The following is a 26681-nucleotide window of genomic DNA, read 5'->3' as shown; positions in this document are numbered from 1 at the left end:
AGGCAGTCATACTCTCCTGAAGTTTTCAAATCACTTTGCAGAGGTAGCTGGCTATCCTAGTTTGGAAATCAGAAGGAGTTGTTGTTGCAGTTTGCAGTATTTAATGCAGATCTATGTAAATTGCTAGGGGAGGGGGAAGAAAACAGTTTGATCTTAAAATGTAATTTGGACTGTTCTCATCTTTTCTTGTAAAGGCTGTTTTCATCAGTTGTTGCCACCTCCCAGTTTTCAAACAGCTCAAGTCTCTCAAAAAGTTCTGATACTTTTCAAGATAAGGATCAAGTTTTATGTACTTTTGTCTCTCAGTTCTCATGCCTTTGACATGCAGGTTTGCAAACTTCTTCCCCTATCAAAGGGCTTTAACATCTTTCCTTTTTCAGTTTTAAATGAAAATTGACATTCTCATTTGATAATGTGACTCCAGGAGCCAAGACTTTAAGAAAAATGCCAGATACCACAATACCTATGGGAATTTGCAACCTTATTACTAATAATGGGTGCCTCTCACTTCTCTTCAAGCCTCTTAAGATTTTGATGTTTCATCTAAATCCATCCAGATTCTTGTGATCTGTAAAGGTGGGGAGACAGTGGAAAAGTACTTCCTCAGGAGAAGAACTCATTACAAAGCATGGATCCAGTTTCCAGTTTGAACCTCTTTATACATCAAATCTCTGCAGGTCTAAGGGTTTGCTTGCCTGCAATCTTGGTTTTTTCCCCCACTCCTTTTTGCTTTTCTGGTAGAATAAAGCATTTGATTTAAGGTTATATGCCTGGAAAAATAAAGCATTTAATTTACATTTTACAAGGCAGTTATTGCAGGTTAATTAAATATCAGTTGAGAGTTATAGGCCATATTAAGATTTATTAATAACTCAGCAGATAAATCTCCTTGGAATTCAATTAAATGAAAATCACATAAAAATATATGTGCAGTTTTATTCATATAATACATAAAAGTTGTGAATTATAGTGCACCATTGTACAGTAAGTTGATTAATGGGAATTAATTGCTGAAATAGAGGAAAATCAATTTAAACTGGCTGTAGCAGATATAAGAAGGAAGGTATACTTCTCCCATACCCTTGGAAAGCTGAGTTGGTGTCTGCACTTACACAGTCCCACTCTATACTGTAAGATGCCTCTTGGACATAAACGGGCTTCCTCTCCTTTCACCTGCTTTAGCTCAGCCTTTTAGGCTTGGGGAAAAGAATGACTCTGTGTTGCCAGTATGCACCATTAACTGTATGACTGAAGGTTTCAGAGATGAAAGAAGCAGCAGACTGGTGGGTACCCCTGACACCAAAAGTGCACATTGGGTTGTCTTGTGTCGCAGGCAAGTTCTCTGTCTGTAAGGGAAAGGATCACATGTGCATTCAGAGGTTTGGGAGCATTTGTATCAATTGATGTTGGACGCTTCTGCCCTCGATGCTTTTCAAATCTCTCTGGAAGTGTTTGTTAGGTGGTTAGCGATGGAAACCCTGCTAGCCAGGTTGTCTGCACTCAGGAGCACGTGGGTGTGTTGGGCTTTAACCAGGATTAGTGACTGGATCTAGGCCCATTTTGGAAAGCAAAGCTTCCAACATCGGAGATGAGGTTCAGGAGCTGGACTTGGAAAATCTCTTTCCAATATTTGCAGAAGGATGGAGGCCTGGCATGCTGCCATCTGTTCCTGTGCATCCTGTGCTAAATACTGTCAATATGAGATTATGTTCCAATTACAGGACCAGACTGACTGGTTTAACTCCTACCATGAATCTATTTTCCTTTATTACCATGTACTAACTATGTGACTGATGTACCAGACGCCAGAAGAGATGGTCTCTGCCCAGAGGGCTTTGTCTAAAAGAAACATGCCGGGAGAAGGCAGAACCCAACAGAAAATGCAGATGAACGAGTAACTCAGTTGAGATTTTCTTTTTAATTTGGAGATTCTTTGCTTGTTTGTGTGTTTGGCTTGAGTTTTAATATTGCTAAACTTGCTTCCTTCAGACATTGCACAAGAACAGAGACTTCCATAGAAACTCAAACAGGGCTAGGCGTGTGGCTCTTTGAAGTGTGTGTTGGGGGGTTGAATGCTCAATGCACACAAGGGAACACTGGAGGATGGAAAATGAAGGGAGAACCACATTCCAGCTCAGATGACAACTCCAGCAGACACCATGGCTCATGCTGGGGAAGTTTAAAATATAGCAGGTTGTCTTTCTGTCAATGCTCTCCTTGCTCATCCTCCCTGCTCCTCCAGTAGAGAATGATGTGTCTGTCTCCTCTGTGCTTCATCTCTGCTTCTCCCTGCAATAGTTGTCAGGGATATTAGCATTAAATACTTACTGCCTGGCTTAACTAAGGGGTAAGATAGGATTTAATTTGTATGGCTGAAATCCAATTATATAATGGAGCCCCTGGGGGAAGCAGTTATACCTGCTGAATCTCTTGGATGAGTAATTGTGCACAAAGGCTCCTCTTCAGAACTAGAAACAGAGCTGAAATATTTTCTTTTCCCTTTCTTTTTTGCTGGTGCTGTTACATAACAGGGCTGAGACCCTGCAAAGAAAAACCAAGGACAACCCAGTGCAGTAGAAGGAATGAACGCATTGCCAGCAGAAAACAGGTTATAATCTGATAAAGTCAAGGATCTAACAGGAAGTCTACAGCAGCATTAGCTTGGAGGAGCCAAAACGCAGGGCAGCCAAAGGAAGCTTACTCATCTTTTTGGAGAACAGCACAGAGGCTTTGCTGTCTAACCTTTTTTTCCTCCACTTCTACCATGAGCAGGGAAAAGGGAATCCTCTACTTGCTTTTGTCAGGTATATAAAAAGCTAAGCAGCTTTTCTCATAAAGCAACTAATTCACATACTTGTGAAAGATCCGCCACTTAACTACCTTTAAAAACCCATGCTCCTTATCCTGCATGTCATCTGCACCCTGATAAGCATCAGAATCACAGGTGATGATGAGCAGGACAGGAACAAAAGCATGATGAGGTTCCCAGAGAGGTTTCTGAAAGCAGGGAAGCTTGTAAAGCATTGATCTCTGGGATAGTACTGGGCTTGACAACTGTCCCATCTGATAGCTTCAGCAGCTCCAAATCCCACAAAGGAATACACCGAGGGCACTGAATGGGATTAAAAGCATCAGCTCGTTATACTTAGGCAGTTTTCCCAAAGGTAGAGAGCCATATTAAATTTATTTTAAAAAACAGAAAGCAAACTTTTATTCTTTTCTAATGAGTTCTGACTGGAAAAAGAATTTCTTCAGTCTCTGATTACATGATGACATGAAGATAAAACCATGACTGCATTCAGCCAGAACTCCAAATGCCACAGGCCGAGGCCAAACCTGGATGGTCAGATAGTCCCACCCCATCCATCCACCTCGTTGTTCTAAAAACCAGCTAAAGCAAAAGCGGTTGCACCCCTTGAGCTCATGAGGAGATGGTACCTGTCTCACAGCCTCGCAGCTCCACCCAGTGGCTCTTTTTTGGCAAGAGAAAACCCAGGTTCCAGCAGCAGTAAAACCTGTCGAGGTCAACGTTGTTGTGCTGTGGTGGTGCTCTGGCAATGTGCATGGGAAATTGGGTGTATAGTTCTTTGTGAAATTCTTAGCAAGCTGTCATCTGCCATTTGAATAATGGCACAAAGTGCAAAGGGAATTTTTAGTGAGATAGAAAACGCAGCAATCCCATTGCTCCCTTGCTTAAAATCCTCCCGGCACAAATGGTAGAGGGAAAAACAGTAGGGAACCAATAACTCGCTCACTTCACCTTCCCAAATTCTCTATGAGTGATTGCAGTAGTTACCCCAAATTTATTTGTTATATGAAATTAGTAATGCATTACCGGAAGAAATGATTTCTGTGTTGTAAGCTCATTTCTCAAAGAGTTCTCTTGTGAGGGTGAATGTCTGTGAGGTTCACTTGGCAGCTCACCCCGTATTGCTTCGCTTCCCTTCCTGGGTAATTGCTGTGACTAACAAGAAGCAGATTTTCATCATTTCTATCAAGGATGCCATGCTCAAACTTGCTTTTTTCCAGGAGTAACAGGGCACTTGTCATTAAAAGAAGTTTCTGTTTGTGCATATGCGCACTTTTACGGTAGGAAAACTCCATGTATTCACAGAACACAGAAGTGTGAGACCAACACAGTTCATTTTAGATTTGAACCAGTTTTGTAAAAGTATCCCATTCCTCCAAGCTCAAGTGAAAACCAAAATCTCTATTGTGCTTAATATAGGTTTACCAGTGCCTCCATGTGTCTTAAAACCAGAAGCTGATAAACAAAGCAGGTTTTGTTGAGAATCTCCTGGAAGTGCCTACCCCATCTGTGTTAGGAAAATCTCATCAGTGAAATGCTGCTCCCAGACAGCCTGTGTAGCTCCAGTGCCATGGAATGAGTTGAAATGACCTCTTCCTGCTGAAGTTCAGAAGTTATTTAGCATAAATGCAGCCCCTAAGGCCTTCACTTGAAGTTGCTGTCTGCCAGCGAGGCAGCCAAATATGGGCTTTCATCTGTTTTGCTTTGCTGCTGGAATGTTGTGAGGTGAGAGATTTTGAGTTACAAACTACATGAATCCCACCTCTAACCTTGTTATCAGTTATCCATCCATACAATTTGAAAGTGAGCATAGACATTGTTAGCGCAAGAGATTGGAAGTTTCTTTTTATAAGGATATTTCAAAACAGATATAATATTCCATACGTTAATAATAACAGGAAGCATCTTGGATAAGGGGAATTCTTTATTCTTTTTATTAAAGCCTAAAACAGAGCAAGAACTTACTGGGCTTTCCTTGTTTTCCTTAAAATTACCACTGAAGTCCCCTTATGCGTATGAACCATGGCAAGGAAGAGATCCATTTGCTGAGTATGGAAAGAGATAGAGGCTGTGGAACAAAACTGGTTAAGTGTGTTTGCTGAGCACCATCTCCCATCTGAATCCATCTCATTCCCACGAGTGATCCCCATGCAGCAGTGTCACCATGGGAAGGTGACACCGCTGCATGTGTGCACATAGCTGCAAGAGGATGCCTCCAAATGCACACAGTGTTTTATGTGACCCTTAGAACAGCTGAGTTGTTGGCATGACAAGGGTACATACTTGCAGCCTGAGAGTTTTGCTCCTTCTCTGTCTCTGTACCAGGATTTTTAGTGTTTGCAAAATTCCTGCCAAAGATTAGTGCATGTACTGCAGTTCAGATGTAACTTGGTGTGTGATAAGCTCTCTCCTTACCCCAACCATGCTGTTTACATGTTCTTTTCATGAAGCTGGGGGGGTTCCAGGTTCCCTGCAGCTGCTTTCAACCACTGTGCAGTTCTGTGCTTGCTCTCTTCCCAGGTGAAGAGTGGTTTGTACCCAAAATGCCTGGAGGCTTTGTCTGTCTCGTAGGAGAAGGTGGTGACTATTGTGTGCAGTAAAGGCAAGTTTAGGAAAGGCTGTGGCTTCCAGAAAGGGTACAGGATGACCTTGATTATCCTGTGCACTTGTATCATTAACCACATCTTCCAGTAAGGAATGTGTGAGCCTAGTCTCACTGAGGGGTCCATAGAGGACAACAGCTGATGCCTAATCAGAAAACCTTTTGTTGTTGGTGTGTCATCATAGGCATAATACACTTGTCCTGCAAGTAAGTCTGGTTTCAGCTGCAGGTTCCTTGCAGCAAGAACATGCATCCATGCAACGTTCCCTGGAGAAAAAAGAGGTGGAGAGAAACAGGTATTCAGGAGGAGCTAATTTCCCTGTAGAACGAGTACATTGGATCTGCTGGATTCAGTGCTGTGAAGCAGGGAAGGCACTCATCGTGTTACTCAGCTGTACTGTGGAGAGACCGAGTAGTTAATCCAGACCTCCAAGATCCTTTAAACCTTTGGTCTCCCCTTTAAGCTGGACAATTAATGTGTCTTGTGATAGTGGTTCATGTGAAGCAAAAGGGCAGTGTTTTGTAGTGAGAGCAGGATGAGTGGGAGACAGTGCTCGAGGGTTTTATTCCTGGCTCTGCTGTGAGCCTTTGAAGAAGTCACTTGATTTATCTAGGCCTGATTCTTCCCTAACAGCATTTTCAAACTACTGTTTTCTGTGCTTTTGGAAAAAGCCATATAAGTTACACTTACACGTTACACAGGAGTAACTAAAACGCTGCAGGATTTAATGGTGAGTTATACTCCCCTGAAGTGCGTTCAGTACCACAACAAACTCTTTCTGCAGGTTTTGTGTAGTTAACTTGTGCTTGCTAAAATCAATTCTGTCGTGCAGCCTTTTTTGCAAGGAACTTTGCAAGGAACAATGTTAGTTTAATTTCTTCTAGTGAAGAAGAAATGAAGTGTCTTTTCAAACAAAAACCATTCTAAAAGTACTGCCTGAATTTCTGTTTCTTCTCCCCATATATCCCTTGAAGTGGTTCCCTACAAAATGAAACATCAGATCTCTATCTTTTTTTCCACTGACTTTGTTCTTTTTTAGTTTTCTAAACATTTTCCCTATATTGAGGAGAAGAAACAAATAGAAAACCTTCCCCATGAAAACCAGTAGAATCTAAACAAGTGTTTTAAAAATTCTTTTAGCCAGGCTAGGATTTATGGTTATGAAAATATCTGTGCTCATTCACCATACTCCTCTCTCTGTCTTCAAGATGAGGGTTAAGCTGAGGTGTAAAATCCTCTGTTACTAAGCCAGGCCGGTAGCACCCCATGCAAAGAGATCAGTCATTCACTCACCCACATATGTGTTATTCCGCTCTGTGTTTTCAGGCTCCAGGTAGTTCAGGACATTGTTCCTGGCTTTGGTGAGCAGATACTGCTCTTGAAGAAACATTGCTTTCTCCCCATACACGGTGTTTGGACGGATGATGCAGGTTATGAGTTTACCACCATTGCTCAGCTGTAAATCAGGGAGGGATGTGAGTGACTAATGGGTTCAGAGATGAAATCTTCCACGGTGATACTGGGTTTGCCAGATAAAACCAAAAGCTGGGAACGCTGGGCTAGAGGAGTCTACATTTGCTGAGGTGCTCAGGACACTTAGGGCCTGGTTTGGGTCCCTAAAATGCAAGGAGGTGCCCAGTTTGGTATCTTTTAATATCTTCTTCCATAGCACACCTGCACCCATGTGGTGCTCACTGGGAGATGTTGAATGGAGGGTGTTAGTGGCATTAAATCTTCTGCAGTTGTGATGCACAAAGGAGTATTTGCAACAAGCAAAATCAGGTACCAGAGGAAGGCAGCTAAGCTGGCTGGCCTCTACCTGTAACAGGGAGAGATGGATGCTCCAGGCAGTAATTTAGGACACAAGTCTCATTCTTACATTCTGCTTCATTCTCCAGAAGAACTCATCTGTCTGCTGACTGTATTGGGAGCCTAAAAAGCCTAGCCAGCTAGCTTAGGTGGCTTACTCTGGATACACTAGTAGTTTTAATTCTGACATCACTCAGGCATGTCTGAAAATTACCCCCATGTGCAGTATGAGCTAGATTCTGTGATTCTAGACGAATCTGGTGTCTTAGGCTGTAATTAACACAGCTCTTTCTGAGGTCACACTCCTTCTGCTGGAATTAAAGCACAGGCTCAAAGTGCATCTTGTGAGATTCCCTGATGATACGGGAATACCAGGCTTTGGTAAGCTAAGGGCAGTGTGGTTTATGCATCAAGGCAGTGGTAGAATACACACTGATATGAGTTGTGGGGTCTTTCTAACCATCTCCTTCCTTCCATCCATCCTGTGCTGTAATACCAGGGGTGCTACCATTGGCTCTTGTACCTTTTTTCCATTGGCTTCAAATACAAGTTTTTCTGCCATGGCTTTTGTCTTCCCATAAGGCAGCTCCACTTCCCCATTGTATTTGGTGTCCTCATTTCCTCTGAAATAGATTGTGACACATGGTGAGTGACCATGGAGTAGAGCACAGGGCTTGGAGACAGTTGTCACAGAGTGATTTGTTCTGCAGTCTCTCCTCTCCAGGGACTTAGCACTGGCTGTGAGTTACATGAAGCTGAGATCCTTGCTGCAGCTGGGGAGAAATAAGGCCTTCAGAAATACCAGTTGGTTCTGGCTGTTCGTAGGCAGGTTTGCGTGAGGGGAGTGGTTTGATTTCCAAGAGCTGGATTTGTTCTGTCTAATAGTGTGATTGAAGCAAATAACATTCTGGCAGGCAAATTAGAAGAAAGTGGAGGTACCTTTTTAAGCAACTCATAAGTGGCTGAACAAGGTGGAAAGAGCACAAGAAGATGGAGGGCAGGAAAATGAGAGTAATCCTACTTCATTTTTTCATTAGAGGTAGAGAAAAGCCTCTCATGAGCCATAAACTAAAAGGAGAAGCTGCTGCTTAATTCTCTCAGAGTTGATTAGAGTATGGGGACATTTGCTGGTGATGTGACAGAGCTGCCGGTGATCTCCTGGAAGACATTCAATCAGTGCGTTTGTGCTGGGATTAATCCTTCATCTCCCCTACATTTGAGAGGAAGAGGAAAGAAGTGGACCCATGATGAAGGGCAAGGAGGGCTCACAGCCCTGCTGGGGGTGCTTGGTTGCCACTATAAAAGACAACTTGCTCCTCAGCCTTCTAACTTACAGCTGCAAGGAGGAAGGCCCATGGAATCTAACATGTAACTTGGCCTCGCAGGCCCTGAAATGATTCCAAGGAGAAACAAGAAAGCAGCTCTGTTCCCCACCATGGTGCTGGTGTTCTGTCCCAGTCGTTCTAGATCAACCTTAGTCCACCTCAGGACTTTGTTAAGCAGATTCGGTGGGCTCTGAGGGAGCCCTGGAGTGAAGAAACCTTGTTTGAAGCATTGGGAAAGACCATCAGTTAATACCATGTGGCCCTTTGCTTTTTGCTGCCATGACTAGCATGGGTGGGCTCTCCCTCCCTCTGTGTGCTGCAGGAGCCTGTCTCATTTCCTTTATATTTTGCTCTCCTAGAGAAGGTCACTCTAGGCAACACAGACTGTGCCAGGCATGGGGTACCCCCACACAGAGCAATGAAGCTTTATCAAGCTCCTTTTGCAGATGGGGCTCAGATGCATCTCTTGGGAGGGTTAAGTGGCCTGTGGCAGTTCATGCAGCAGATCTGCAGCAGAGGTCTTTCTGTCAGACACTGGGCCTCGGGGGAGCAAGCTCTGACTCAGGCTCCCCGGCTGACCTTGGGCAACTTGCTTATCCTTTTCTATGCTCCATGTGTAAAACGTGGATAATGCTGCTGCCTCTCTCTTGCCTGTTTGGCAGTCTAGTTGTGTGTCAGATGTCCCAGCTGAGATCAGGGCCTTCCTGTGCTACAGCAACAGAAATAAATGAGGAACATCAGCAATACAGCCTCCTCACCCTGGGCTTCTAGCACAAAACCCTCCTGCCCTTCCCTGTGTTTAGGGTGATGAGCAAGAGACAAACCAGAAAACAAGCAAGACAAAAGATGGATTGTGCATGGTTTAGTGCAAGCCCAGGAGAGGCCCAAGGCAATCAGGGGGTTATCTGGAAGTTCTGGCTTTAATTGCTTTCCTTTTTTAATCCCAACTTCTTTTTTTGCTCTGCAAAGCTTTTAAAAAGCAGCTTCACAAAGGGGCAAACCTGCCTGCTGCTCCTGGGCTGCAGAGCACTGCTCCTGTTTGCCTTCCCCCACCCCTTGCGAAGCTGGGTAGTAACAAAGAGCTCAGCATAATGCTTTTGCTTTTCAAAACGATCACAGATAAGCGAACACTAATAAGACTGGAGCAGCATTGTCAGAAGATATCTCAGCAGTGGCTGTCTCGGAGGGATTGAGACTGACAGAGGCATTTTCTATTATTGTCGGATGCTGAGGTGTGAGCATTATCCCTGCACCCATCACCCTGTCCAGAGACTAATCATGCTTTGTCTGGGTCAGTTCCCAAGCACATAAAAGTGAGTTAACTAAAGTATATGAGGAATCATGGAGAAGGGGGATAGAGGAAAAGAAATAGGCAGGCAGGATCGTGGGCTGGGAGGGAGAAGAGCAGAGCAGATCGGGTGGGGATGGCGGAGGTGAGATGAGGAGGAAGGGGAGAGCTGCATCACCTGGGCTTTCAGTCTGGAAGACAGAGCCATGGCATGTTGCCTTGCAGTAATCCCTGGGCTCCCTACTGAGGCCGGGGGTGGAATTTTTGACTGGGGGCTGAGCCTTCTCTCATTTTGCAGTATATAATTCCCTTAGTTTAAAAATCAGAATCACTGGACAACAAAGATCATTCTCTCAGGCTTTTTCCAGCATCATGGGAGAACCCGAGTGTGTTCTGCAAAATGAGTTAAAGGCTCTAGGTGCTGGTTTTATTTGCATTTGTGGTGGGAAAGCACTGGGAGTTGGAGGGCAGAGGATGTTCATGTGTAGCTCTGCGAGCATCAGCCCACTTGGGTTTTTGCTTCTACCTGTTGATGCCATCATTGCAAGCCAAAGGACTGGCCTCTCAGGCAAGATTGGGGGTAGATTTTTTAAGACATCTATTCACATCTATCTCTTCAGTTACAGGACTGAAATACTAACAAGGATGTGCCCGTACCTACATTCATCTTTAGAAACTGAAGTATGTTAATGACCAAATTCCATAACTTTTCAGTGACACGCAGCCCCTAGAGCTCATGGTCCAAGTGGTTTGATGTTGTTTTCATGATTTTCCTTTTCATAAGCCAGACATTTGTTCTACAGCTTTGGGTGCTTAAACCCTTTTCAGAAAGACTAGGTTATTCCTTAACTTAATTGCAAGTATGAAATTTAGGCTTCTGGGACATTTTAAGTTGTGTCTTAAGCAGCCTTTTTAGCTGGGCACAGATTCCTAGAGCCAAATGACTGAAGCCAGCCATGTCTTGCCCCATGAATGCAAGAGGTATTCAGATGCCAAGTCCTGAGCAGGAGTGTCAGCTGAATGTGAAAGTCAGTTCTATCTAGGATATCAAACATCTATAAGGAAAAACCCCTCCAAATCCTAATTTTAACCACTGTCTTTGTATTGCTCCAAATCCTTTGCTGGGGGAGGTTTTCTAAAATTCTGCTGCTTCTGGGGCTGTGGGTCAGTCTCGTAAGAGCCACATACAGAAGAGATGGGTTGAGCATAATGCCTAACAGTGTAAAGTCCAGGAATTAGCCCTTGTAAGCAAATTGCCAGGAAAAAGGATTTTGAGGGATAGAAAGGTGCAATCTATAGGTCAGATCCAGGTCACAGAAGAGTGTAACTGCCCGTGAATACTGAAGGGCAACTTCAAACCAAATGCATGTCCCCTAAGACTGTGTGGCCAAGTAATTTCTGAGATAGTGCTAAAAGAGTCTGTACACATTTGAACACATTTGATAACAGGACCTGGGTACAGGTTTGCTAACAATTCACTATGGAGCTGAAAAGAGGAGGGAGAGTGGGTTGGTAAACAGTAGAGCATCCCCCGCTTTTTGGATTGACTCAGTGTGAGGAGAGAGCAAAACACTGACCACATAATAGGATACAAGTTGACCATATCACAAACCTTAAGCATCTCAGACCTTACTGAAACTGATTTTCTGGCTTAGGCGAGCAGGGCTGTACATACAGGGGACAGCCTGGAGGTGCAGTTAGGTCCTACATCTCTCAACCAACTCTTTCTGTCAGTAGTATTCACTATTAGTCAAGTTTATGTTGGGAAGAGCTGTGGTTCCTGAAAGTGAGGAGCAGCAAAGAAGGATCTCCAAGAAAGGGAAGAGTAGACAGGGAGGGAAATGTGTCTTCTCCTTTGCAGCCATGGCAAAAATCTCCATCTGGTTACAGTTTCATTGCTGTTTAACCAGAAATCCACGGTGGAGAAGATTTGCTTACCCTTACCTGATCATGGGCTCACAGGCTGTGTTGGGTCCCACTGCAGCAATGGAGCCTGTATAGACCACATATGGGACGTTCAGGACACAGCAGGCCCTTAGCACATTTTCAGTACCTGGGGGGCAGGTCAGGAAGGACAAACATTATCAATCTTGCCTTCGTTCCTCTTGTGCAAATCAAAAGAGATTTCCAGGTTTGGGATTCTGACTTGGAACGGGTCCATCTTTTTTATGGCTGAATAGATGTAAAGCTACAGGTTAAGGCTGCAGTTCCTCAGGTATGTTTGCACAGGAATGGATGGTTTATAACATGAGAGTAGCAGTCACATCTGTAGCTATAATGTGGCTTAACCTCTGTGCCTACTGACAACTGACTTAACTTGGACTTAATAGTTGCTAACAAAAAGGAGCAGAGTTAAAATCCATTCAGCTTAACAAAAAGCAGATTAAAAAGTCAGTGACTAGATGGCAAAAATAACTCTTGTAGAAGAGGACTCTTGAATCTAGTCAACAAGTCTATAACAGGATTCAGCAACCAGTGGTTGAAAGAGAGAGAATCAAAGCAGAAGATGTAAATTTTGGCCAGAAATGCTAATTAACCATAGCCACACTAATGCTCTTCAGCATTGTTATGGCTTGCTGAAAGACATGATAGATAGCCCATTAGTTGCATTCTAGGCAAGGAGTCTTTTGAAAAGGCAGAGTCCAATTTAGCCACAAATTGTTGGGCTTAAGGCAGTAATTGGGTGAATTTCTGTGGCCTGAGTTGCACACTAGAGGATTATACAGCTGACCTGTCCTGACCCTATTTTTTTCCATGAAGCTGACAGCAGGTATCAAATACAGTTCATTTTTATTCTTTTACCTGCTAGGATTTGAACAGAAAACTTCAGCCTGATCTCTCTCAGGATTGAGCAGACCTACTGAGGGCATTTTAGGGAGGTCGACATGAAGCCATCCAAGGGGAGGCAGAAATGCAGAAGAGTTTGCGTGAAAATAAGGCTCCTGTTAAGACACCTCAGACTGTGCTCCTCACAGGCACTCAGTCACATTGGAATGAACTTTGCGTGTGTGGTTTTCTGGGAATGTCGCAAGCGTCCGCAAGAGGTTTGGTTTGCTGAATAGGGGAGTTGCCCAGTGGTTACTTCTATCTTTAAAAACCTCACTCCACTGAAGTACCTTGCTCATAGCAAGCAGACAATGAAGGGGAAGGATCTCACAAAGACATTAAAAGGCAGCAGGAACCCTCGGGCTCTGAATATTCTCAGTACACATGCACAGTACAGGCTCTTAAAAGCATCTGGTTTTGAAAAGAACTACAGCAATGAAAAGAAGGATGGGATTTAAATGTTGCCCTTGAATGTATCAGCAAATAGGAGAAGCCCTAAGCAGTAATTGAGTTTGAGAGATATATATACATATAAAAAATATAAAAATCCTTCCTTGTGGTTAACAACTATTTTAGTAGCTAACAGCCTGAGGTGCCATTGGAATTGCTGCTGTAATGGGGATTTCATTATTTTTATAGCCTGTGCTTATTTCCTAGATTTATGAACAAATTTTCTTCAAGCAGACCTTGCACCTAACATGAAATCAGCTCTTGGTGGTAGAAAGAAAATTCTGTGGAGCTCTTGGTTATGCATGGCTTGTGCATACATAACAGTTGTGAGCTCTGACTACAGTTAAAATAACATCACTCCCTCATAGTGGATGCAGTTCAACTGGTGTAGTCTTGTGCTGGTGCATGTTGTAGGGCTTTTTCCCCTGGAAATCCCTGGGGAAGCTATGAGCTATCTAGAACAGGGGTTAACTTTTAATTGTTGTTCTTGTCCCATACTGAACAGTTTCTTACCACTATACATGTGTCCTGAATCACCTCAGTACTATTAGTTACACCTTTGACCAGAATAACTGTGGAATAACTGGGTCTAGATTTGACTTTCTAAGATGTAGGTTTAGCAGTGGGGAGGAGCAGCACATCCTGCCATAAGCAAGGAGAGAGGGGCAAAAGCAGAAACTCCCCCACTAGAAATGAAAGGTCCTGGACACCTTTCTCACCTTGTAGCAGATTAGTGTGTGTGAAATTCAGGGGACAAAGGAGCACTAAATCAGAGCAGTTATGTTTGTCATAGTCTCTTGTCTGCCTCCACCAAGGTGTGTGAATTTAAGGCTGTATTTAATTGTTTGTTTTAAAGAGCTTACCCCCAACGTTGACAGCTCTCATTTCCCAAAAGGGCACAGTGTTTTTGCAGTCCACAATAGCAGCTGTGTGAATAACCACGTGAGCTCCCCGCATGGCAGCAAGGAGCAGATTGTAGTCTCGAATGTCTCCTTTCATCACTGTCACATGAGTGGTAGCTGGAGAAAAAGAATATAACCATCGATGCAGAGGGAAAAAAAGTACAAACCAGCATCCTCACCTTCTTGTACAGGATCCTTCCTGGAGATCACCTCTGCAGGGCAAGCTGGGCTGTTGGCCCAGAGCTGCAGTTGGTTACGGGACTTGCTCCAGTGTATGTGGATGAGAGATGTGCTGGGCAGTTTCCTTCAGGAACATTTTTAGAGCTTGCTGGGAGTAACACCAGGCAAGTTCAAGGGACATTGCACAGAGCTCGATTTAATGGCAAATACTATAGATGGGAAGGGAAAATAATGTAACAGGTTAAAAAGTTTCATAGGAAATTCTTCCTTTTGAGCCATTCAGAAGGGTTCCCCCCCATCTCCTTTTTCACCTTCCTCTTCCTTCAAAATAGCTGTTCCATACATGGCTACTGTTGGCATCTACTGCTAATTTTCTTGCTTTGAGCCAGTGTTGTAACATCTAAGCAGGATTTTTCCCTTTTTCCTTTTCTGTGGTTGGGAATAGGCCAGCAAGAGGCTGGGGTTAGGAAGCTGTGCTCCTTGGGGATTTTGCAGTAAGCCAGAAAGCAGTAGCAGCCACAGGATTGCTTTGGGATGGAGACATCTCCTCTGCCCTGGGCTGGCAGCTTCCTGAAGAGCCCCATGCAGCCAGGGAGCAGCTCAGGGAAGCAGATAAGGATGCTCCTGTTGAAGGTCTTTGCCAGCACTGAAACGTGGAGCAGGGTGTCAGCAGCCTCATGGTGTAGGGGGGGTTTTGCTTTTCCTTAGTGGTGAAGAGAAGCTTGTAACACTCAGGCTGAAGTCTTAAATAGCTTTTTGTATCACCTGTCTTAATGCAGCTGGTGCAATTAAGATCAGCAAGGGAATGATGAGGAGCTCAACCAGGTTGGATACAGGCAACCATGAGACATGTTCAAATTGATAAGGCCTGATGAGCTTTATGCAGGGCTGCTAAAGAGGTGGTGGATGTAACTGCAGCTTTACTGCCTTATCAGCTACTTTGGAGAACTTTTGGAGGCACTGGAAGACTGTAACAGAGCAAATGAAACACCAGTGCTTAGAAAGGAGGTAAAGAAGAGCCAGGAAATTACAGAACAGCTTAATTTCAACCCCAAGAAATTCAGGAATACACACTTAAACATGTGTGTGAACACGTGGGGGATGCTAGGGAGAATAGAAGCAGCTGACGTAGATTTGTCAAGAACAAATCAAGTCAGATAAATCTCCTTTGTTCTTATGACAAGTTAACAGGCTGTATGGATATCGTGGAACAGGTCAGTGTCATCTGTCTTGATTTTAGAAGGGCTTTGGAAGCGCTGTGTCATTCTCATGAGCGAGTCAGTAAAACATGGGCTCAGCGAGCCGCGCTAGGGTGAGCACAAGGCTGGCTCTCAGGGAACTGCCAACTGTGGTAGGTGGCTGCCCTGGGGCTCTCCTGGGCTTATTGCTCTATTGGAGTCTTCTTTTATTGTTTTCATCACGAATGTGGCAGATTTGTTCATTAAACCAGCTGATAACATCAGGCTGGGAGGGACTCGAGGTACACTGGAGGATTGGAGTGTGAGCTGAACATAACCAATAGAGCCTGGAAAAGAAAAGGTGAAATTTGATAGGGACAAAGGAGGTGGTTGGGGTTAGCAGGGAAAAGGCAGCAGGTCTTATGAAGGAATTAAATTGGGCCAGGGCAGCTCAGGAGCTATTGCCTGTCATCAGGGTCTTGCAGCTGTGAAAAAGGTGTAATTGTACTGACAGGTATGAATAGAAGAGTTTGCAGACAGAAGAAATAAATCCATCAGCTTTCCTGAGCAGTGGGAAGGCTGCAGCCGACCTCTCTGCCCTAACCTGAGTGTCCTCTTCCAGAAGAGAGCAACGCCAGTGCCCAGAGACACACGAAGTGTGAGCTGGGGAGGAGGAAGCAGAACACAAGAGCTGGTTTAGCATAAAGGAGACAATAGTACAGAGCAGAAGGAGGTGGTTTTCAAACCATGAAGGTTGTTGTAATAAATGACATTAACCTATTCTACCTGTAAGGTTAATATAAGGAATCAAGGACTTAAATTGCAGGTTAGACAACAGTAATGGACTAATGGTGGAGAAATCGGCCTTGGGGGGGGGTGGATAGCGAAACATCTGCTGTGGTGGAGCTGATTCTGCTTTGGGGCAGAGGGATGGGGGTTTGGACAACCCCTCAGGGCTGCCTCTGCCTCATTTTTGGGGATCTGCTGTGATGTTAGGCCACAGCCCTCTCTTGGAGTGCGGGTTATGGCACCTCCTTAAGGTTTAAACATTTTTTCCTTCAATTATGGGTGCTTTTAAGGCAACTGGGTACCTGAAGCCTGGGGAAACCAGTCTGGTGAGTTCATCTGCCGAGGGAGGGTTTCTGATAGTGATATTTCCCTGGGAGTCTTTTTAACTTGCTTTAAGTGTATCTCCTCTCTATTGATATCTCCTAACAGATAGGATCTCCCCTATCATTTTTGCTCTCTCCTTGGAAGCAGGCTGAAGTTTGGGCAGTCAGAGGGAGAGCCCCAGCCCACCATGAACCGTGCAGAGCATCGTGAGCTGCATTGGCTTGTTTTGCGTGGGGATTCTCTAATCCAGTAACCCAGGTTGTTCTTCCCCAACATCTCTGTAACCAAGCCTGGCTGAAGGCAGCTCTCAGAATATGATCAAATGGATTAATTCAGTATTTTTGAGCATGTTTACTGAGACTCTTCCTTTTCTGTGCACAGCACAGTCAGGCTGCTATAGGTTTTTCTCAGTTATTTCAGTAGCGTATTTCACAATATCTGCAGCAGATGCTGACCTTGATTCTATTCTTGGCAGGGCTTTGTTGGTTATTTTTCTCAGAATTGGAAACTGGTTGGAGCAGTTGAGAACATGGGGTTTTGTCCCTTTGCTGTTAGACTGGTTGAGCAGAAGTAACCGGGTAGCCAAGTTCCCACATCAGGTACTTGGTGTGCACATTGGTCCCTATGACTGGTAAGTGGTACTTGGCTCCTCCTTGTGATATATCTCTTGGCATTACACACTGTGGATCCTTCTGCTTTGATTTAGTCCTATGCTGAAAAACCTCTCTGAGCTGCAAGTTATTCTTCATCCAGTTTGCTTAATACAGGTTCCTACCCCATGCCTGTAACCTTGGTATCTCAAACATAACACCAGCTACTCTGAAAAGGGAGGATTATGGCTGCTTAATAGAAGCTGATGCACTTTTCTTACCTGTGGTGAATTTTTCTACTTCTTGTCTTGCTACTGAATCAAAAACTCTGACTTCTTTGACGTAGTCTTGTTGAGACAGGAGCTCTACAATCCTCTCCCCAAGAAAACCACATCCTCCTGTCACCAGGTAGACTCTGTCCATTTCTGAAGATGGTTTTGTGGTTGAGGAGTAGAGAGAAGGTTGCTGCCAAGATCCTGTAGTGCACCGTTAATCTCTCAGCCAATATGTTTCTGAACTAAGTCTAAAGTTTAGTTGTCACATAATGTTACTGGCTGAACATTAACTCCATCCAGTTACATATAAATCAGGTTTTCATCGGCACAGTCACACAAGTGCTGCCACAGATATACCAGTGCTGTGTACAGGCCAGTTCTGGGTTCTCTGACTCAGCCCTTCCCTTCCAGCCCAGCAGCAGCAGGGCACCTCCAGCCTTGGTGTGTGGCCAGCCGCAGCCCAAACGTTTGAAGCCAGAAGTTTTCCATCCTGGAAAGCCCGTTCCCACAGCTGGGTTGTCAGTTGTTGTGGCAGCCTCCATCTCTCTGTGTGCTGCACACAGATGGTGTGTCCTAGAGCTGTGCTTAGGGCAGAAATCTTGTAGCGTGATGCTACAGTGATCTTGTGCACGTGAATTTAGCTGGTGACCAGCAGCAGCTCTCACCAGCACTGAGTGTATTGTGCACGGTACAGGCAGGGGAAGTAAGGAAGGGTCATTTGCAACTGTGTGGTCACTGCTCTACCAGTTTCATTATCTAGTCTGGCTCTCCTGAATGAATTCTTTGAGTTGGAATATATATAGATACACATACACACACACACACACACGCTTGCTCTCATCTATTTAGGAGGAGAAAGTTTTCCCTTAATTTGAAAACTGTCTGGGTGTAAAAGCTCTACTACAGCCTTTGGCAAGTTGTTACAATGGTTAATTATCATCATCATTAAACCAGTGCGCTGTTGTGTTTTATCTGCCAGCCAGGGGCTGCTACACCTTTTCCTTGCTAGGCTGTAGAGAATGTGTTTGTCATTCGGATAAAGGCAAAAATGGCATCAGCTTTGTTTAAGGGTGCTTGAGCTTGTCCTAAAATTGGGATGTGAGGTGGGACAATCTGCCTTCTGGCAAGGCTGTTTCTCCCTCTCTCATACAGCCTCATAGATAACTATGTCAGGCCTGACCAGCCACCAGGCTCTCTTGGATGCCAAGCAAATTATTTCCAATCCACCTTTAAACCAACTTGTCACTGTTTTGGTAAACTGTAGCCACACTGTCCTAAGAGAGGTTGCAGTGGGACATAGGGTAATATAATCCCTGATTATTTTTCCTTTATAACGTGTACAGTGCAGTAGTTTCCTTTCTGGCCATGGTGTTGCTTGGGAAGCTTAGGATGAGCTTGTTCCTGTATCGGGATCCCTGCTTTCCCCTTCCCCAGGCTGTGAGCATGGGTTACAGCTGCTGATTCAGGCTGTGTTGGGGTGCGGGGTACCCCTGGTAGCCCTTCCCTGGTCACATACATACAATAAGCTGAAACATGGAGAAGGAATTCCAGCAGCGGGAATGTAGAAAACAACACTGTTGGAGCTGTTCTTACTATAGCGTTAACGCTCGTCTTTCTTTCCAAAGCAAGCTGTATAGCAACTTGCTGCTGAGCATGTGGCTAATGAAGAGTTAAGGCAGTGTAGTTAAAAAGAGTAACTGTTTCGTTTAAGAATTACATGGTTTTCTTTTAATCAGCTCCTGTGAGAAGTTCAATCTGTTCAACTCTGCCATTGATTTTTGTTGCGCTGTGTTGAGCGTTAGGAAAAGCGCCGTTTGCCCTCGCTGTGATTACAATCAGTGGCCATAATGGCCCTGAGACCAGCATGGGCCTGATGCTAATTTGGAGCCAGCACAGCCACAAATGTCCCGAGAAATTAATTTTGCCTTTTATCCAGCAACTCCCAATCTGTGCAATAGCGATTAACAGAATGGCCTGCCCTCAGAGGGCTTTCTGCAAGGATAAATGGATCAGAGTTGGAGCAGTTAGGACACAAAAACCAAGATAAATACACCCAGAGAGACCCAGAGAAGTGCTGCATGGGAATGTTTGGCATCAAGTAACCTTGAGTATGTCCTCATCAGTGATGCAAAAAGCTGTACGAAGCAGAGGCCTTGTGGATGTTCTCAGTGTTTACAAGAGTTAGCCTTTGCTACAACATTGGTGTCTGCGTATCTGCAGTGTAATCTGATCGGCAGGGGGAAAACATTGGCTGTGATTTACATATCTCTTGTTTTTGTTAGGATGTGAAAAACAAGTTCAGAAACCAGAACTGTCCCATCTCTGACAGAAACAGCCCAGGTCCTCCTCTGCAGCCGATACAGGCAGAGCAAAGCCTCCCTTTGCAAACAGACAGGTAGTTGAGTCTAAATGGGTAGTTGTTCCCACCATAGGAAGGTTAAAAACCAAAAAGGTCCCTAACCACATCCTCTTCAACAGTTCGAATGGTCACAAGAGATGATGACTGGGGATCTCTGTAAGCCCAGAGGCAAATCCAGAGAAGGCACAAGTGTAAACGCAGCTGCTTCGGGAGGAGGCAGATGCTCAGGAGGTACCAAGGGGCTGCAGTGCTGGGGCCCGGGTGGCTGCTGCAGTCCTAGACCAGCCAACACACCCTCCTTGAGCTGCAAGGAAAGCCGAGGCAGTGAGGCAAGCTGAAAATAACAACAGATTTTAGGTTACATGCTTAAGCACTGCAGAATTCTCTCTGGCTTGTACCCCCTTCACAGTCTGCTGCAGCCAGAATGCCCTTGTTCATCTGAGGGGAAGCTGTGACCACTGACATAAAGCTCCTGCAGGAATAGCTGCGCACTTACTTCCTGCGGGAAGAGAGTGCTATATCCAGGTGGTACCTCACTCTGCAATGCAAAGCAAGGTGCTCAAAGCTGACAGTGCTCAAAGGCTTATCCAGGCTGCTTGAGGAATTAGGGAACCGTGAAGGGATATGCCCCTGTATTCCGATAGCGTGGCTGGGAATGCAGAGTAGTGACTAAATGTGTCCCAGAGGCCAAGCTCAAACCTCTGAGCTGGCAGTCATGCCAATATCTGCATAAGAGTCAAGGCCCATCATAGGCAAGGGAACTGCCAGACTTGGCTTTAGCTGGTGAAAGCATTTTCTGCCCCTGAACGTGGTAAATACGGACACCTGACATCATATTCCTTTACAGTATGTTTATTTCTCAGTGCATTACATGAAAGGTCTTTGGTATTTGTGGGTTCTTGAATACTGTTCCCACTCTGCTCTGTAAGAAAATGCTGAATACAAAAAACATTCCATATACAGTAACAAACCCCATAGCGAATAAAGAGAAATAGCTATTTTGAACAATAACATAGCAATATGAAAACAGGTAAGTAACCATGCAAGAGGTGGAACAAACAGGTTGTGTTTACAGCAAACATTAGAGCCTGCCATAAAGGAGTTCATCATGTCAGATGAGATTTAGTCTTGCTCTAAGTTAAGAAATTACACGATTGCAAGATACTGCGAATGGCTGCTCTATAAAGGACCAAATGGCTGTAAAGCTTATTACAATGAGAGAAGCCAGGACCATTTGCACACATACAAAACACACTGATATAAATAAAAAAATACTGTGTAAAATAACTAGTGAAAAAGTTAACGTTTCCTCGGATGGATGGGAATGTGCCTTGTGAACAGTTATAGCACCTTTGAATTGCTTGGTTCCAACACAGTCGCAGACACTGCGAGTGCTTTAATCCCCTGGACCACCAAGCACCAGAATGGAATGTAATCTTGAATCAGACAAGCTGTAAACGTGGAGGAGAATGGATTTCCAATAAATTGTATCGAGAATTAATTCCAGAAGCTGATTGTCTTTTAGAGGCCTTTGTCACAGTGGTCAGGTTCCTACATTAAAATAGTTCAATGAAGAGACTGGGAGTGAACCCCCAGCCCAGAGCTGAACCCTCAGCAAGCTGCTCATGTGCCCTCTGCTTGGCTGCACTGAGCAGCACCAGCCCATGCTAGCTTGGGAGCTGGACCTGATTTTTAGGGCCTGTTCCTTTGAAAGTTGATGGCAAAATTACTGTGGAGTTTGGTGGGAGCAGGCAAGGGCTCTTCTCTCTAATTTACTCCTATTTCCCTGGGTTGTTATCAATTCTTTACAGTAAGTGCAAATTAGATACTCTGGAGAGAAGCACTCTCCTCCTCCCAGGAGTGCCAGATTGCTGGTGAACATGAGGGTGCATGAATTGCAAAGATTTGTGGTTGTGCAATGTGCTGCTGCTGCTTCTGGTTAGCTTGAGGCAAGGAAAATGTTTTACTACAACCAGAACCAATCCAGGTCAAAACCACATTGGAGCTCAGAGAAATACTAAGCATTTCAACAAAGTCTTAGGAAAAGGAAAAGAACACACTATGGTATTGCACAGTGGGCATGTAAGAGAAAGCACTAAAGATTTCAATGAAAGTATATTTCTAAATGAGCACGCATTCAAAATAAATCCACTAAGTAAGTTACACAGACCTGGCAAGATGCATTCTATGCCCTGGCTAAAATGAACCTTAGTTCCTGCCTAAGATGCAAAAGGGTTGGAGTGGTTTGCTCAGTGATAAATATCATCAATGTCAGGGTGTGAGGCTGTGTTCATCTTTAAAACATAATTAAACTGGGCCTGCACAACAGCATGGTCTGACCCTTATGTAAGTAGAGAGGAATGAAATCCCAGCTGAGCAGAGTCCAGTTGGTATAATCCTACTGCCACCCAAGTTAAAGATACAGTACCACAGCAGAGAGATGTAGCTGAATAAAGCAAAGCATGGGGAGAAAAAGAACCACATAGCTCATACAGAAATCCAGGAAAGTCAGTAATGAAAACAGTTGCAACCCAAATCTAACCAGTCTTTTGACAACTGACTTGGCAGGATTCATTGCAAACAACTTCCATTCTGTTTCCATTCATCTTGCCAGTAATTTGTTTTAAATAATTTAAAATCCCAAATCCTAGTCAATACGAATGACTGGAAGAGAGCTCTCATCAATCTAATGCAATAGCTTTGAGTTCAGGATGACAAACCTAGAGGAAGAAAAATTTCTCTTTCCATTCAGTATGAGGGCTCCAAAGTGTCAGGGACATGAAAATGGCCTCATCGTACTCCCTGTTCCCCAAATCCAACCCCGGAGCAACAGGACCAGTGCAATGGAATTTTGCTGTTTCCCTTTTTAAAGGTTGCTTTGGTTTGGGTTAGTTCCTGAAGCTGCCATGAGGACACCCTCTCCACGTGGCAGGCGACTACAGCCACCACCAACCCGCCCAGCGCCCACCATTAGACTGAACTGGGATTTTGCCTCAGTCTTCAGGGCCTGATTGTCCAACACCTACTGGTAGGTGCAAGGGGTCTTCCCTGGAAGCCACGAGCCATGTCCCGTGGTGTCCACATGATCAGGACAGAGAGGTGATCAAGTACTTCTCAATTCCTGCACTAAAATCAGCCTGTAAATGGGGAAACATCTTTTTGCTAATTTCACATTAGTGAACTCAGTCTTCCCAATGGACCCTGCTCCTTTCTGAAAACACAGCACTCTTCAGAGGGAAGATGTGGGTGTTCTGAGCTCTCTGGAGGTCCACCCCGTTTACTATGTAGACGGAAAGTTCATTCAATGTGTGGCTAATGGTGGGCTGGCAGAGCTCCTTCATTTTAAGCTTCATTTCCAAGGTACCCCATGCTGCTGGTTTTGCCTTGGGAAGATAACTGGGTAAAAGGGGTTGCTGAATACACAGACCATCCAGCTGTTGGTCTTTGCAGCAGCTTTTGAGAGAAATACTGTAGCAGTGCTGTGCTGTTTGCCTTTTCCAGGTAGCTCCATCTTGCACTAGGAACCAAATAGGATGTGACCCATTTACCTGACTTATGCTATAAAATCACAAACTCAATTTGCTCATTTTCATCCTGGGCTGAATTTGAAAACTGTTTTAGGGATGGGGTGTGTTTAAAAAAGGGTGAAAAAATAGTACCATTGATTAGTCTCACCCTTTGTACTCACTGCCTACATGAATGGCATCAACTTGTCCAATGTGGTTTGCACAGCAGGTGCAGTGGTTCATTTGTCACAGAAGGGCAGATTCAACTTCCTAACCCTGGAAGCTGGGAATTCCCCCAAAAGAACAAGTTATTGCAGAAAGTAAAATGGCTTTGTATTTAACTCTCGGTGCAAGATAAGCTCTTGACAAGACTAATTCCTTAGGCTGTGGTTTGCTACTACACCATCTCCAGATTCAAATAGCAAGGATTTATTCACAAGAGAAAAATGAAATAGTGTGAAAACATTTTTCCTTATTGATGTAGGATTAAGAAACTATTGCAAAATCTCCTCTTCTGTGAATAGCTATTGCTGCTGCTTACATTAATTATCCCTGGATGTATGCACAAGCTGAACACAGTATGGGAAAACTCTTGCACAATTCCATCACACCTCATACAAACTGCTCTATATTTTCACAGAAACAATCTAATACCACTGAATATAGATAGAAAGTCATTGCTGCCATGAACATTTGCATCTATAGTCCTTGCTTAGCCAACCACAAATAGAAATAACGCCGCTCACATGCAATTAGCAACATGAAAAGCCAAGTTTTTGATGCTAAAATCCAAAGAGTAACCTGAACTTTCAGAGTAACAGTTTTAATTGCTCTTTGCTTAAAATAAATGCTTGCAGGTTGTGCTTTAATGGCCTATGGAAGTGGCATCTTCACCTGAAAGTCAGCATGACACCACCACATAAAATAAGAGCAGATGCCACCAACTATACCAATGGACAAGGATAAGGCTTGGCTTTGAGTCCACATGGGATTGATTGTCTCAGCCAGTTAAGCAGTTCTGTAACTAACTATCAAGGGCAGTGGGGAAACAAGGGGAGGGTTAAACTGCAGAGACACAGTCAGGAGGTGTCATTTGTGTAGACAGCTTCTGAGGATACCTGCCATCTGCTATTCCAAAGGCTAAACAATAAAATCGAGACAAATGTTCATCAGACCCTCTCTGAGCTATGGGTAAGACATTTCCTGCAATGAGGGCGTAGTATTGGCCAGGTAAGGAAACCTCATTGCCAACACTGCAGCCTCCTACCCACTTCATTTGCACTTTGCAATTAAGCACTGGGATACTGTATCTTTAACTGGTGAACAGACATGGAGAACACATAGATGCTCCTACTTCATCCGATTGCTTCTCCTTTTGGCTTCACTGTCATCCAGCAGTGAAGAGAGGATCTGGTAGGCCTGCGGCTGCTGTGGTCCTCCACGTTTGATCTTGATGCTGGTTCGCAGAGGGGAGCCCGGGATCACATCCTGTCCAGAGCCTGGCTCAATGGAAGATAAAGAGTCTGTAAGGAGAGAAAGTCACGGGAAAGCACTATTTAAAAGGGGAGGCTAAGGAAAAAGATAAATGGGCCCTTCTGGATGGTACCTCTTCTGGAAGAAGTGTCATCCCTCTGTTGTCTCTCCATCCAGTAAGCGATTGTGGAGCTACATGTTTGCTGCCATCGCACTACTCCTAGATTAGGTCTTTTCCCTCTGCTTTGTCTAAACTCTAGGCTAAGTACACTTACTGCATGAGGCCCAGCAGGTCATAAAATCAGGGAATGATAGAATGGTTTGGGTTAGAAAGGACTTAAGATCATTGAGTTCCAACCCCCTGCCACGGGCAGGGACACCTCACCCTAGACCATGTTGCCCAAGGCTCTGTCCAGCCTGGCCTTGAAAACTGCCAGGGATGGAGCATTCACCACTTCTTTGGGCAGCCTATGCCAGTGCCTCAGCACCCTCACAGTAAAGAAGAAAGGTCCTGTTCTCGTTTGCAGTCCATTTATAAAGCACTGTTCTTCTATTGGTTATAATTTGCTTGGGGTACAGCTGCTACTCAGCATTGCCCACAGCCTCCTGCTCGTGAAGGATGGGGCCAAGTGGTCACTGGGAAGCGATGCTCCTGGGGGTTTAAGTACCATTTCACTCCTTGTAAAGGAGGACATTTTGAGGCACTGAAAAGATTGAACAAAAGGCTTGATCCACCCTAAGCTAGAGCCAAATTAGCAATAAAGCTAGGAATAAATCTTAGCTGTCCATTCTCCCCGTGTGCCCCATGGAAACACACACCTCTTCTTCCTACAGCATCCTGCCCCATGAAGTTAAATATGCACTTGACTATGGCCACTCTTCTGTTTCCCAGCAGTCAGCAACAGACACTGATAACTCAGTGCTGCCTCATCATTTTTAATGCCCCAGGTTCTTCCTTTTGCCTTCAGAGATGGACATTTGCTTGTTTCCCTGCCAAGAACCCAACCTCCCAAGCCAGACACCCAGCCATGGTTCGACCCCATGAGGCAGCATTTGTTTCAAGTGAGGATTTGGCTGCTGGAGGGTTTGTGCTGTGTTCACTGGAACTAAACACTGCCAAACAATTTGGGCTTTTGGGTGTCCTGCTGGGCTGCTCTCTGCAGTTTGCTGGGCCAGATAATCTCCAAGTGCCCTCCCATTGCAGGGAAGAAGTTTGTTTGCTAGTATGTTTTGCCTTGTTGCTTGGGTGGCTGCGGGTTTGGAAACCACACTGGATTGGGAGCTTCCTTGGGAAAATGAGAGCATGCGATTGGCATTTCTGCGTGGGGCTTTAAAGCTGGGCTGAGTTGGGCTGCCCAGAAACCTGTGGTCAAACCCATAACACCTACAGTGGGAACATCACCAGATAGTGGGTGCTGGGTGATTTAAACCTGTGTGGGGAGGTCTGTGCTCAAGGAAATGCTATTTTGTTATTTTATGTCTTTTTCTGTTTGACCATATACACACACAGGGAGGAACATAATTGCACAAGGAAAAAAATACCTTATTTTCCAAGTTCTCTTTCTAAACAGTACTTTTGTAGGGCCTAAAATATGTCAATGTTAAAGAATGGAACTATCATCTCAAAAGCACAGACTAAAAATATCACTTGCTTAGCAATAATCTATAGTTATTGGATAAAAAGGAACTATTTAAAGTCATACAATATAGGTGTTTAAACATGGCCTAAACTACACTGTACAAATAAAAAGCATCCATTTTTGCTGATGCAGTTACACCTGTACAGAAACGTACCTGGGTATAAATAACTCATCTCCATCCCAAGCAGTAGCAGAAAATATGTCAGTATAAACAGTTTTCAAAATGCCTGTTTCAAAATAACAGCAGCATTTGCCTTGTTGCTGCTCAATTGCCAAATAAATTGTAAAAGAAAGGTAAACCAGGTGAATGCCCCAGTCCAAGCCCCAGTGTCTACAGAAGCTTCCTTTTTGCTTT

General features: G+C 44.4%; 2 protein-coding genes across 8 annotated transcripts in view; both read right to left on the bottom strand.

Moving 5' to 3' along the window:
• Positions 1 to 1302: 1302 nt before the first annotated feature.
• On the bottom strand, positions 1303 to 17552 carry HSD3B7 (hydroxy-delta-5-steroid dehydrogenase, 3 beta- and steroid delta-isomerase 7). 3 transcript variants are annotated; one of them, XM_030472887.1, is made up of 6 exons: positions 17355 to 17552; positions 13974 to 14129; positions 11779 to 11887; positions 7745 to 7844; positions 6706 to 6868; positions 4719 to 5678 (listed from the first exon to the last, which is right to left on the bottom strand). In XM_030472887.1, exons 1-6 carry the CDS (start codon positions 17494 to 17496, stop codon positions 5239 to 5241), a joined length of 1110 nt encoding a protein of 369 aa, XP_030328747.1. In that variant the 5' UTR covers positions 17497 to 17552; the 3' UTR covers positions 4719 to 5238. The 3 variants fall into 3 exon arrangements, 1 of the variants encoding a protein (XP_030328747.1); XR_004389873.1 differs by lacking the exons at positions 4719 to 5678; positions 6706 to 6868; positions 7745 to 7844; positions 11779 to 11887; positions 13974 to 14129 and adding exons at positions 1303 to 2289; positions 14192 to 14401 and having other exon boundaries at positions 17355 to 17420; XR_004389874.1 differs by lacking the exons at positions 6706 to 6868; positions 7745 to 7844; positions 11779 to 11887; positions 13974 to 14129 and adding an exon at positions 14192 to 14401 and having other exon boundaries at positions 5593 to 5678; positions 17355 to 17420.
• A 2991-nt stretch (positions 17553 to 20543) lies between these two features.
• COL26A1 (collagen type XXVI alpha 1 chain) overlaps positions 20544 to 26681 on the bottom strand; it is a 175734-nt gene continuing 169596 nt past the window's right edge. For 3 of the 5 annotated variants that reach the window (XM_030472592.1, XM_030472591.1, XM_030472595.1), the window contains one exon: positions 20544 to 24736. In XM_030472592.1, the coding sequence (XP_030328452.1) occupies positions 24564 to 24736 (173 nt within the window). In that variant the 3' untranslated portion in view covers positions 20544 to 24563. The remainder of the gene's footprint in view (positions 24737 to 26681) is intronic. The other 2 variants (XM_030472594.1, XM_030472596.1) reach the window with 1 other exon arrangement.

Source organism: Strigops habroptila (assembly GCF_004027225.2).
Source record: "Strigops habroptila isolate Jane chromosome 13 unlocalized genomic scaffold, bStrHab1.2.pri S16, whole genome shotgun sequence".
Taxonomy (NCBI): domain Eukaryota; kingdom Metazoa; phylum Chordata; class Aves; order Psittaciformes; family Psittacidae; genus Strigops; species Strigops habroptila.
This window is presented reverse-complemented; position numbering and strand designations above follow the sequence as displayed.